Source organism: Rattus norvegicus, chromosome 7, assembly GCF_036323735.1.
Source record: "Rattus norvegicus strain BN/NHsdMcwi chromosome 7, GRCr8, whole genome shotgun sequence".
NCBI classification, from domain to species: domain Eukaryota; kingdom Metazoa; phylum Chordata; class Mammalia; order Rodentia; family Muridae; genus Rattus; species Rattus norvegicus.
Window position 1 is genome coordinate 81,944,488 of NC_086025.1, and position 14,082 is coordinate 81,958,569.

Sequence of the window (14,082 nt, forward strand, 5' to 3'; positions counted from 1 at the left end):
AGACCAGTCAGAGCCTCCTCCTGAAAGCAGTTGCAAAATTTGCTTGTCTATGAGAAAGATCGATTTAAAAAATGAAAGCAAATAAATGCAATATCTAAAAATTTCAGATACAGTAAATATCCAATTACATTTTAGGTAACTGACAAGAGACACGGTTTCTATTCACTTTTCTAAAACCTATCTAAAAAATTCAGATACAGTAAATATCTAATCACATTTAAATAACTAACAAGAGACACATTTTATATTCATTTTTCTAAAATAAATGTCTCATAATATAAAAGTACACTGTAAATTATATTTTTAAATTCTTGGATCAGATTATAGACTTAATCATGTAGGTATCCTTTCATGGGAAAAGGAAAAAAAATGAATATTATTTTCCTGGGATTTTCTTTAAATCAGACAATCTCCATAGTGTAAACAAATGAAACAATTAGACAGATATCCCTATCCAAAATGGTGTTTCAGAAACCGAATAAAATGAAGGCAGAAAGCACAGCTGAGGGGTCTGTGGTGTAACCTTCATGAGAAAACAGGAAGAGGATGAGAAGGCAAAATGGTTCCTGATGAATACGCTCCCCCACCTCCTTACCAACTTCAGGAAAGTAAAATCGCGAATTAACGTGTAATTTAAAAATTCAGTAAAATCACTGAATGGTTCTGATATCATCAACTTTTAACTGGAGAACTCGGCTGATAGTACACTTGTACAACAGCAAATGGAGAATTGCCGCGCACAGGCACAGAAAACGCACTCGGAGATAAGATACAGCTGCACCTTCACTCATGACATTTGGCAAAATCTGAGAGGCCTAAGCACATATGGAAATGCTTAATTCTGTTCATAAAGGTTGTTTAAAATTAATGTGTCCCCATGAAGAGCATAAAATCCAGCAAGTACGTTGCTCATGAAGAGTATTAGAAACTTTTCTGAGCCTTCGATTCTATGTATTTATTTACTTATTTATTTCTGTTTTGTTTTTTGAAGCAAAGCCTCTCAGCTTAGCCTTTGCTATACTGAAACTCACTATGTAGACCAGGGTGGCCTGGAAGTTGCGGACTTTTGTCTGCCTGTGCTTTCCTGGTGCTGCGACTAACAATGTTTGCTACAATCCTGGCTTGAGCCTTAAAGTTTAACAGGAAGGTTCGGATAACATTTCTGAGTAGATACCTAGAAGAATGAGAACTTGTAAATATAGAGTTCAGAAAGTACAATTGGTATAAGTAGTCATATCTGAAAACACAATTTATTGCTTTCACAACAAGATGTCTAGTTTGAACAGTTGTCTAAAATTAGATCGTTTGTTTTATAATGATGGCAATGCAAGTGGGCCGTCTAAGTTACTCTTCCTTGTGGAGATTGTCATTTCCGGCATTCTTACAGCCTTGGATCTGTGTCCTCTGAAAGAATCCCTTCAAAAGGCCTTGCTTTTCAACTGCTCCTTCTGTGGGGTTAGGCACAGCAGTTTTCTGCTCCAAGACACTGCTCTGCACAAATCAGTTAGCTTTAAACAGATATTCATGAGGCCCTTCCGGATAGCAAGTGAAGGAAAATGAACTTAAAGAAAGCCACTTACTCTAAAGGTCGTTTCCTCTTTCGCCTGAATATACACAGCTAGACTAGATGTTTCTAAGTAAGACTCTCCACCTTGCAGAATGAAATAGATTTGGGGATGGAGTTGTATTACTAATACTTTTAACACTGAAAAAAATCATTAGTCCTTGCAAATAATTAGAAAATACATTGAACGGGATTTAGGAATGCTTTCATTCTTAAAACTCTATGGAAATTGGTAGGAGCTTAACGTAAAAACTTAATCTATTTTCTAAATCTTATGGCAAAATTTATTAATGTTTTATACCAATAAGTTGGTACACATGTATACCTCATGATTCATTCATCCTGTTTCTTACGTTCTAAATTTAACTCAAGATCAATGTGATAGAACCTAAGAACTATCCCTTTTAATTTTTTTTACCTTTGTGCTAGATTTTTCATTTGTCAACGGAATTAAAATCTCAGGCATTCTATTGGAAATCCTTTCCTAATTATTGTCTATAGAAGTGCAAAATATCATCAGTGTCTGTTTTATTGACAGGGAGGCAATTGACTTAGGCAAGCTAGGTAAAAGAAGTAGGTAGCTCAGAAATGGAGTCACCTGCTAATGTGACTGACTGCACAGTGGCTGCATCTCTATGGCAGGATTGAGTCCAACCTTTCTTGTGAATTGATTTCTCTAAGCCTCAGTTTTCCCCTGAAAACTGAAGATATTCAAATATGAATCTAACCATACACATGTTTCAGATTTTGAAAATGTTATGGGGATTTAATCCTTGTTTCTCCTTTTGTTTAACCATGAACTTAAAAGATCCTGTCCAGGATTTAATATCTATACAGGTGTAACTAGTAAGTGAAGGTAATACTATGGGACCAGAACTATGACCCAGACACAGATGTTTGTTTGAAGCTCAGGACTGACATAGGAAGCATATATAACTGTTTGAGATGAAGATACTACATAAATGGCACCACACAAAAGAAGTGCAAAAAGTATTTATCCTAAAAACATTTCCCCAACATGACAGTGCCTGAGCTTCTGTGTAAACCAGGAGGTACCCCTGACATCTTGAAGTTAGTCACATAGTCCAACTGAAGTGTCACCTAACCATACATGTAATTCAAATTTTAAAAGCTCTGTCCTATGACGTTAAAACCCTCCATCATGGGTAGTCTTTTAAAATTGCTAATATGGGATACGGGAAGAGCTTTATACACTGAAGTCAGCTTTCGCAGAGAGAGCCTGCTATTTTTACATATTTCACTTACTCGCTTTCTGTACACTTCAACTTCTCAAATTAGCAGAAGTTGTTACCTTCCCATTTTTTTTTTACTCAAATCTGAAAGAGTAGAAACAATTGAAAATAGCTCACAGGCTGCAATTATAAGGAAAACCAAATAATATTATTGGGTTGTTCATGAAATTTCTAAGGTAGAGTCATAAATGATATTTTTATTTTATGACATGATAGAAACTGTGCCTATTAAAATACAGAGTAAAAAAGATTTATAGTTCTCATATGCTATGACTTTACCTTAATAAAAATCCATGAAGCAAATTAATCATTGATTTTGTAGACTTACATTTCAAAGGATAAATTGGTTCCAGAACACAAAACCAGGTTTGAAACATTTTAAGTATACATGAACATTAACCTATAAATTCAATTTATTTATGAACCTATAACCAATAATGGTTAATTTTTTAATAAAGTACCATAATTCAATTAATACATATGTTATTTAAATCTTTTATTGAATTATTTATTATTTATGTCTATTTTTTTACAAGCCCATGCACATGTCATACCCACAGCCACAGCATGTGAGCGGAGGGCTAAGGATAAATTCTAGCTGTTGCTTCTCTTCTAGCTTCTAGCGTCAAGGCTCCAGGATTTGAACTCAGGTTAACGATCTCAGCTAGAGGCATCTTTATCCCCTGAGACACATACAGGATATTATGTCAGTATTAAGAATATACTGTGCCATCAATCATCTTCTCCTGTCTCCATCTAAGCAAGTGTTCAGCATTGTTTGGACTTTTTAACTACACATATGTAATGACACATCACATAGCTTTGTGGGACTATAGTGGCTATCTGGTGTTTAAATGTAAAGTTTTATAGTTGGTTATCCTATTTGATGCCGTCTATGCTAACTGAAATAAAATTGAGAAGCTATAAAATAAAAATCATTGAACATGGTCTCTAATGTCCACTAATGCAGTCTCATGGCAGGAGCCAATGCCCATCTTAAACCTCAGAAAATGCACTGGTACTTTCTGTGCATGTATATTTATTTATGATATATATGCAAAGAACCTCCTGATATTTAAGAGGACCTCTAGCCCTATGAATATTATCATTTGTGTCACAACGAACAGATAAATCTATGTAAGTATGCCAGTCAATTGGTATCCAAATTAATCCACATCAGAATGAACAAACTTGAACAGAAGTCTGGCTAACACTTTTTTTTAAATTTTGTTCCTCTCTTGACAATAGACTTACATGGTAAAATATGACCAATAGGAATTACGGAATACTTCTTGTGAGTGGGAGAGTCAATAAGTAGTAATAACGAGTAAGAGGAGATTGGATTTTTGAGGAAAAGTTAAAGACTCATGGTGTAATGGATGCAGACCCTTCGTTTCACACATGCAAGTTTAATTTAATGGTTGTTCTGCCAGCTTTTGGCTGCATACTTGATTCACATAAGTCACCTAATTCAGTAAGTCCACTGAAAATACAGTCTTTTATAGAAGCATACAGACAGTGCAGCTGAGGCTTAGAAAATTTGAATTCTTTATATAAAGGTGCTCTGTGGCATTATCCTTTCAAATTTTTGTGTGCATGTGGCTCTCGTGTCCTCATTTGTTTGTTTGTTTGTTTTTCTAGTTCACTGGATTGGTTTTCTTTAAAGTTCAGAAAGCATTAAAAATTAACCACTTAGCTCGCTAAAACACAAATACCTGTGCCTATGTTCCACATAACATGATTCAGTTGTCTGCCAGTGAGAACCTGAGATTTTGTTTAGCAGAAAAGTTTCCAGAAGATACTGTTACTCTTTCCTCAAGAAGCCTTGAAAAATCACTGCGGTAAAGGTGCCTGTGAGCCGACAGGGTAATGATGCTTTAACTATTGCCACCAGCATCCCTCTGATATTCTTCACATCCCTCTGTAAGAGTACTATGCTACGGAGATAAGGGTGGACATTTTAGGAGACATTTTTAACACAGTCATGGGACACGACTACCTTCCAGAGACAATATTAACCCTGAGAAATCCTTGGTGCACAACAGCCTGTAGAATAAGTGCTTTGCCCAGTCAGCTTTAGTTCATCTCCTTCCACATTCTCTGTATTTGGAGGGGGTCTCATGAATGTCTATTTAAAGCTAACTTGGTTGTGAGAGAACAGCTTCTTGGAGTAGAAAACTGCTGTCCCTAACCCCAGATATGGAGCAGTTGTAAAACAAGGCCTTTGAAGGGATCCTTTCAGAGGACACAGATCCAAGACCATAAGAATGCATGTAATAACAATCTCCACACGGGAGAGTAAAACTTGGAAATTAGATGGTCCACTCATGTATCTCGGTCACCCACTATAGGACCCGATTCCACCCAACTCTTATCTCAGAGGTTCAAATTACTATCTGGAGGGACAGAATGGGAAGGGCAGGAAAGCTGGTCATAAACATAAGATGACAAATCCTGGAAAATATCGAAGGAGTTAGTTTTCCTCAATGCTATTCTGTCACCTGTTACTCCAAATGAGAACAAAAGCCTGGTGACAGAACCAATACAGACAAACTTGTGTGTGCTTGGTAGTGAATGGGACTACACAACACCAGGAATCACCCACCGGCTCATTCTCACAGTAAACAGATTAAGCCTATAGCTAAGGCTCCTGTTCTGTCACCACCATGTACACCTTATGCAAAATGGCGATACTCGGTCTATCCCCAAACTGTATCATGAGTAAAAGGAGAGAAAGCAGGTGATAGGAGAAAAAGATCTCTAAAGTTAAGTTTTATTCTATAGGTAGAGAGCATTGGATGGTGTTAGGCACTATTGGCATCTCACACATTGTTTCTCCTTACTCTCTTCACTTGCAACTTGTTTTGCTTCAAAGCCCTAGAAATCTTAAAATTCATGTAAAAGAGGGCACAGTTTCTCAAAGGGTCATCTTGTTAAAGGATCAGATATCTCAGCAAGAATACTCCCAGGTTTAAAATTGTCAGACAGCAGCCAAGTATGGAAGTGTAGTTCTTGCAATTCCAGAACGTGGCAGATCCAGGCAAGGTCAAGAATTCAAGGAAGTAGTTACACAGTGAGTTTGAGACCAGCTTGAGTTATATAAGACACCGTGTCCCCTGAAAATGTAAAAGTGAGCAGCAAATAGATAAAGTAGTGGAGTTTTTTGAGACTTGACAGACTTTCTGAAAACTTTGAAGGATAAATACAAGAATTCATCTCTTGGGACACAAGAAGTATATCTGCCAACAAGGAAAGGACTTTCAGTTTAGTTCCAGGCCCCATGCACCCCCCACACACATACATATTTTTCTTTGGAATCTCAGCAAACATCTTACTTAGAGGCTTTTATTTCTTCAGGAGCACAAAGGCACTGTTGGCTGCCTCATCTGCCCTTTGTTTTGTCAGTCACAGAATAGTTCTTCTGTGTGTAGAACCACAGACCTGCCATTTTCTGCCAGTGTTTTCTGCCTGTACCAGATATGCCTTCTTCAAACTTCTGCAGCTACACACACCACAGACAGAGAAGCTAGCTAGCTGTTCAAAACAGGCAACTGTGATAGTCCCTGTAACAAAGTCTGAGATCTCTACTTAATTCATCCAGTGATTCTTCTTGTTTCTCCTTGAAGGATCCCAAGGGAGCTGGTGTGTCCTTTGCAAGATGCTGAAAGCGGCTTCTTTATTATTTCTCCTCACACATTCTCGCAACTTGAGCTTATAGGGGCACTGCCTCCTGACTCTCCCACACAGAACCTTCCAAAAACCCTAGATGGAGTGGGCTTTTCTAATTGATTCCAAGGAGACAGCTATCCAGGAAATTTCACCTCTGAATTTCAGCAGCCACACAATCTGTCCCAGGACATATTATTTAACTGGCTTTTGGAACGTTTTGGTGCTAAATCTGCAGGAAAGGGTGGCCTTCAAGGGGAAGGAAACTCCCCTGCCTAGGTGGTGTATAAAGAATCTCCATTTTATTTTCCTTATGCAGTGCAAGGTTTAGAGGCCTTTCAGCAATTACGTGACCGCACCAAGAGAGCAGGGAGAACACCTTGGGGTCTAAGATGACTTGTGCTGTGCTTTAATCTTCTAGTCAACTCCCCTTGCTCTCTTTTGCCCCAAAGCACCAACAACAGGAGGGCAGGGGATCTCATAGATGCTCATTTCCCAAAGACCTTTCAGATCTCCTAGAGGAAGTGCTTCTTATAGAAGTCCTAGGAATGAGGGCAAAGGCTGTCTGGAGAAACCTGGCTTTATCTCCTTGCCTCTGTACTATCTCAGACAATTGTGGTATCAGATCAGGAGACAATCTGGAGCATAGAGAAAGTTAACATGGCACTAACTCACAAAGCTACACAGTTGAATATGTACACGGTCAACCCTACAGGGTGCACTGATGGGTTGGGTACAATTCATTAACCTCCTTCCTACTAGCAACACACACACAAACACACACACACACACACACACACACACGCACGCACACACACGCACACACACGCACACACACACACAAGTCAGGCACCCATTCTCAACCTGGTTGAGTAATAAAAATTTCAATTTCAAGAGTTTTGATTTTAAGAAAAGAGAATAAACATTCACAAAGGAAATGGATAGGAGGCATACCTCCCCCAAATGTGGAAGGCTTCAGAAACAGGCCTTACTCTCAAAAACACAAAATCACATTTCCAGCAGGAGCCTGGGTGCTAATCTTGGGACAGGAGTAGGGACAGGGGATAGTTTTCTGAATTCTGTTGCTGTTTCTATTATTTTACATGTACAGTGTATTTATTCTTTGACATGCTCTCTCAAGGTACTCCTTGCCTGCCCTCCTCTCCTGATGTGTCACATGAAAGTGTTAAGATTGGAGAGTGAGACCGTCCTTCCCTGAGGACATCAACCTGGCTGAGAACTTCAGAAAAGATTACCCAGGCAGGGTGAGTTGAGAAAAAGCACAGCTCTTGCTCTTCCCTGCTGCCTGGTCACTGGCTTCCAGCCCGGCAAGAAAGAAACAACTGGGGATTCTGTATTGGGTCCTCTCTCCCATTGAGCTCTATGTCCTGTGCCCTGGTTATTATGCATTGGAAGTCCCAGATCAAGCAGGAAGGTACATCCTTCCTGAAGTCCAAAGTCCAGGAGAAATCCCAGAACAAGCACATGGAGGGAGAATGGCACACACAATACCCAGCTCTCTTGCAGGTGCGGACTGAAGTCTACACCACATTGACCTCCTGCGCCGCGGGGTATCCCCTCCTCCATCATTTGAGAAGTGTGAGAAAGCACCGCAGGAGTGTTTCTTTACGCTGGTAGGACACTTAAGACTTTGGATTTACAATTTCTTTTTCGGTGAAATCCAGACACCATGCAGCTAGAGGATATATTTCAAATTCATTCCTCTCTCTCTCTCTCTCTCTCTCTCTCTCTCTCTCTCTCTCTCTCTCCCTCCCTCACTCCCTCCTTTCCTTTTTCTCCCCTCTCTCCTCTCTCTCTCCCTCCCTCCCTCCCTTTCTTTCCCCTCCCTCCTCTCTCTCACTCCCTCCCTTTCTCCCTCTCTTCCTCCCTCCCTACTCGTTTTTTTTTTCTTTCTGCTTTTTTTTCCCCAGCTAGAAGGAGATATAGGCAAGAATGAAGACTAGGCTGCAACTCCACTGCCCTCCAGTTTGTCCTCAGCCTTAAACCTTTTATTTCAGGAGATTCAAGTGGATATAAAAAGCTCAGGGAAGGTTGCTTACCTTCTGAGCCCCACCTGAGAGGCTCAGGCCTACAAAAGATCACTTTATCTCCCAGCAAGAGGCGTTTCCTTTCCCTAAACCTCTGTGTCATTGCTCTTGCACTCAGAAGGGAGACAGCTGAGGGGTGAAAACTACAGACAGATGGTAGAATAGTGGTGTATGGAGAGGTTCAGAGGGAACACTGTGCACCATGGATTTCCCGACATTAGCCTATGCTAAAATTTTCAGAGACATGCTATGATTTTTCTGTGAGCCTGAATAATCCAAAGGAAACAATGTGAGGAACAAAAGAGGGACTAGATACTAGAACACACATGGTGTAGGACAATGCAGCAATCTCATTTTTATAAAAACCTTGAGACCCAGGTTAAATTAAAATTTAAACTGGAGAAATAAGCCACTATCAAAATGGGCACCCCAGGATCTTGGAGAGTGCTTGTCAAACGTAGACTGCACGCAAGTTTGTCAGAATTGGGAGATAGCCTTGCAAAGTATTAAGTGTCAGACTTATCACCTAAGTACTAGAAGTACAGCAATTAAAAACTGTATTACTATTAAAAAAGGTTTTAATGAACTGTGTGCTATTGATTTTGGAAAAGACCAAAGACGACTATGACATGCAACACCTTCTCAAAGTCTCTAAAGCTTGGAGAGACTCAAAGGAGACCAATTATCTCCCTCCAAAGTGTAAGAGTTGTGGGTGGGGGAGAGGTGTCTCCTACTGCCAGCGCCTTGCAACGCAAATTAACATTCCTTTCTTTTCTGTCGGCGCATTTTCTTCGTAAAATACGGTAGGTGCTAGGCGCCAGAGCTGAAATTGCAAGCGGCCCAGCTCTGCGTTTCTCTGGCTGACGTGCTCTGCCGCTTTGGCAACTCACTCCTTCTAATGTGCCCCCGAAACGTTTTGGCTCAACAGGTATCTCATGAAAATTCGCACTTAACCCTCGGTCATCTTCTTGAAGGAGACACTTCTACGTTTCTTTCCTCAGCCCGGGCTGCTGCTGGCTGACCGCGACTTCTCCACGCGAAGCCGAGCGCGTGTCTAGCAGGCAGCCCCAGGGCCATCCATTAACCACCCACTCCGAGTGGCAGGAAAACTAAGCCCAGACGTGTCTCTCGTCGCACACCCGGCTGGCGACGAAAACCCCTTGTAAGCAACCTGAAACTGGGATTGTGCTGTAGGTAGACTAGTTCCATCTACATCGCTTCGGACAGGCATTTTATTCACACACACACACACACACACACACACACAGAGAGAGAGAGAGAGAGAGAGAGAGAGAGAGAGAGAGAGAGAGAGAGAGAGAGAGAGAGAGAGAGAGAGAGAGAGAGAGCTTTAAATAGCAGGTTGGGGTTACAAAGCAGTTGCTGCCACAGGGACCAGGGACGACTTCTTGGCATTTAAGGATGTCAATTAAAATTCGGAATAGACCACCCATCATTGGTCATCGCTGAGGAAGAGGTAACCTCTCCACTTCCCTCCTCCCCAAACATGAATTATCATATCCACTGAATGCAAATGTGCTGCCTTCTGCGAGGGGACAGCCAGCTGCAAGCTGGACAATAAAGTGTTTCATAGAGACGCGGCCGATTGCGGTTCAGAGAGGCACTCCTTTACAAAGGAAGAAGCGCCCAGTTTGTGCTGATAGCCTTGGCGCGCCTGGGCCAAAACTGCCCCTCCACCTCTCAAGGCACAGACAGGCAGGATTGGAAACTAGCTTCGCTAGGAGCTCCATCCTCCGGGTCTGTTGGAGCTGCTGTGAGGATGGGGAAATGATTGTTCAGGAAAGACGGCATGAGTCATAAACACCTCCCGAGTATTCTTTGCAGCAATTAATGGGCAGTAGGGTGCAGAAGTTGTGGAATAGCTGTGGTCTATTTTGTCCCCCAGACTGTTCTTTCTCCAGTGACCAACTGTCCCTTCCCTTCCTGCTTAGGAATAAATTTTCCATCCCACCCGCCCCCACTCCTTGTCTGTGCATGTGACACTCATTGTACCTGTCTGAAGGCAGAGACTTGCCGGGGATTTTCTTTTTGGTCAGCGGCTAATGACTTTCTCCCTACCTTCATTCAGCCTCAAAGCTGGATCTTCACACTTTGTGAAATCTCAGCCTCGTTTTTAATTTTTTATTAATTTATTTTATTTTTTTGTACCAAGCATTTAACAGAGTATCCAAAAGCTCCCCTACATTTATCCTTGCATAGGAAGCCACGTAGAAATAATTCAAATTTGTATGCAGACATTCATGTTGCTGTGACTGAGCTCCGGAAGGCTCTGTCTCCTAATGCATTTAAAACCCATGCATTTCTAGCATGTTGGCAACTTTGCTGTTTGAAATGGTTAAAAATCACTCACGCCAGTAGCTTCAATTAAAAAAAAAAATCTGTGCAAAGCATTAGACCCCACGGATTCCACTAGAAATCAAGATAATCCTCACCACTTTAAAAAAAAAGTCTTGCAGAGGAATTCTGCGTGGATATCCACTAGTTAGAGGCTATAGGAACCAACTCACGTATTGGTTTGAGCATACTGCAAGAATATTTATTGAGCACAAGCTCAATCACCGCATTGAACGCCAAATCTGGCAGGCAAAATGCATTTCCTATCTCAAGGAGCTGTGAATCAACTCCTTCATCAGTATTATTCCTATTATTTTATCCGTGCAAATTGCAAACTAAGCTTGCTAGCCTCTCTCAGGCGACAAGTCAGACCCATCTCCACCACAGAAGAGGGTACCCCAGAAAGCAGACCTACCTTTTACACAAGACAGCGTCAATAAAAAGACGAGGTTCCAAAACGTAAATCCACTTTTAATCCCCATTTTCTTCTTCAGGATGAAGTCTAGGCGGCCACATTTAGCGCATCTTCGCGTGCCAGGCTCCCGGGGTTTGGATTCCTTTGCTCTGCTTTCCCCTTTGCGGCTGCCTTTCATATTATTCACGAGCTCTGGATGCTGGCTCCTCAGCCCAGCGCAGTGGAGTTGTTGCTGTTGTTGGTGCGCGGTCACAGCTCGGAGTGAATGGTGTTTCTGGGATACCACAGCAACCTTGACGAGGACTCAACCATCTCTCCAACGGGGGCACAGAGTCTCCGTTACTCCGGATTCTGTCTTTTCTTTTGCGTTTTTTCCCCTCCACCAAAATTAACCTTAAATCTTGCTCCTTACAACCTACACCAGAATGCACTAGTGAGCTTCTAAAAGCCCAGCTCTGCTCTCCGATAAACTCCCCACAATATTTGAAATCTCGGGGCTTGGATTCTTTTTCCCCCCGAATAGATCAATTCTGCCTGCAAAAGCAGTTCAAGAAATATTATGTTAGTGAGCTCTCCATTGCAGCCTGAAAATATAGGAGCATGCTAAAGGAATATTTTTTAAAGTGAAGATCTGCGTCGCTTTAGGAGAAACCGTGAGGATAATGAATTGGGTTCCATCGATGCCCACGTCGGTAGAATGGGACATGTGTTACTACAGTAGTTGCTTATATCCCAGACAGCTTTAGACATCTATTACACTTTGATTTAATCCAGAAGGGAAATCACAGATAATTCATTTGCACGCACAAATTTACATATGAGAATTCCTATGTGCAAAAAAACACGACAAGGATTTTATTATTTGGTAAACATATGTCACCCGTGGCTGGGGCTAGGGTAAGGTTGGGAGGAAAGTCAGAATGTTTCCCTAAATAGTTCATTTTTTTTTTTTTATCTTGCCCAACCTCCTTGTAGCTGGTGTGCAACAGCAGTTAAACCAGTTGTGCCTGTCGTTGATATCTAGAGAAAGCTCATTTTCCCTAATTTTGAATTGATCCCAAATATGTAAATGGGAGGTTTCTTTCAAAAGGCAAAATGTATATGTCTATACATTTGGACTTGGCAGCCCCATAAACCAGGCAAGGGTTAAGACTGTACAAAGAAAGAGTTCTTGCGCCATCTACTGGCCATCTTCAAGCCTCCCGCTTCTCCTTCACATCTAAAGGGACCCTGTTGTATCTCATGGTGAAGAGATCTGTCCCCGAGACAGAGTGTTTTTCTTAGGCATACTAATTTTCGAATCTATTTTTTTCCCGGTCAGATCCTGACCCAAATATTTTGGTGGGAAAGTTTCATAGACAAGGGTCCGTATTGACGATCTGACCCTTTCGGGAACTTGGGGCTAGCTCAAGAGTTAGGCAGGGCTGCAGTGCAGACTCTGGAATAGGTAATTGCCAGCGCCTGTCCGTGGTCCTATTTGCATGCAGGGAAGGGTGATGGGAAGCGTCTTAATATATCATTCAAACAAACGGACTTCACGACTTGAGTTTTCAGCTCCCCACCCCTGCTCACAAATGATGAGCCCCGTCCGGTGCAGTATGCAATCGTCCTGACCAGCCTTTGTCCCTGAGCTCGCCTTGGAGCTGGCAGCTCAGTGGACCAAGGCAGTTGCATCTGGAGGGAGTTGTGCTCTGCAAAGTGGGCACCCAAAAGCGACCACAGTCGCCAATAGCAAGTGGGTTCAACCTATGAGAAAGATTCTCAGCTCCTCCCTGGAAGTGTGATATTTTGTGTGAGTCTGCCATTGAAGGAGAGAGAGGGGAGAAGCGGATAGAGCAGGAGAGAGCACACTGGGACTGTCATAAAGAATAAGGCTGCTTCTTTATGGGAAATGATGGAAGGTGTTTTTGTTGTTTGTTTTTGTCCTATGCATAGGTGTTTTCTCAAGTGTTTTTTGCAGTGCATATGCGAGCGTGTGTGTGTGTGTGTGTGTGTGTGTGTGTGTGTGTGTGTGAGAGAGAGAGAGAGAGAGAGAGAGAGAGAGAGAGAGAGAGAGAGAGAGAACAGACTAGAGTTAGAAAAAGGCAAAACTGTAGACGCCCAACTGACCTCATTAAATTTCAAAGGATCATTTAGAAGCTGCAGGGCAGAATACTGTGCCTTTCTAACAGTGCCCCTGCTACACTCTGCATAGGCAGATTTGGAAAGGGAGTGGGGGCAAGACTGGGACTAGACTGCTATGGGAAGGATCAACCCAGCAAACGTCATTAGCCGGCTCAGGCACCTTGGCCATGGCGGTGGCATTGATTTCAGTCAAGATGTCAGTCTGCATCGCTGTGACTGTTGCATTAGCTGGGCTGAACGATGGGGTAGATGCACACTTAATGAGGACATAGCCCGACCTTTCTTACCAAGCTGCAGAGGTTAGCCATCCTAGCTGGATTTACTTTAGGATCACTGATCTATTTAAACTCATTTGAGTATCCCTCTTAAACTAAAAGAAGGTGGTTTCTCAGAAGTTTGGGGGGGGATTTTCATCGGAATTATTGTTTACAAAATAAAATTTGATTAAAAAACCAAAAGGGGTGCTCCTAAGACACCGATTTCTGTTGCTCGTTATCTGGATAGATCACAACACACCGACTACCCTGTAGTTTCTAGTTCCTACAGCTTACCGTAAATCACAAGCCATTTTTCACTCGCAGCCTCCAGCTTCTGGGACAGGATAGAAAAAGATCATATTTTGCAGTCAGTAAAAGTTAAGATTTGATGCAATGAAGAGGC

The 14,082-nt window shown here is 41.9% G+C and overlaps 1 protein-coding gene across 7 annotated transcripts in view; it reads right to left on the reverse strand.

Moving 5' to 3' along the window:
* Positions 1 to 11,982, reverse strand: part of Csmd3 (CUB and Sushi multiple domains 3) — a 1,319,129-nt gene extending 1,307,147 nt beyond the window's left edge. For 5 of the 7 annotated variants that reach the window (XM_063264433.1, XM_063264432.1, XM_063264430.1 and 2 more), the window contains exon 1: positions 11,299 to 11,982. In XM_063264433.1, coding sequence (XP_063120503.1) covers positions 11,299 to 11,476 — 178 coding nt within the window. In that variant the 5' untranslated portion in view covers positions 11,477 to 11,982. The remainder of the gene's footprint in view (positions 1 to 11,298) is intronic. The other 2 variants (XR_010053386.1, XM_063264434.1) reach the window with 1 other exon arrangement.
* Between the last annotated feature and the right edge of the window lie 2,100 nt (positions 11,983 to 14,082).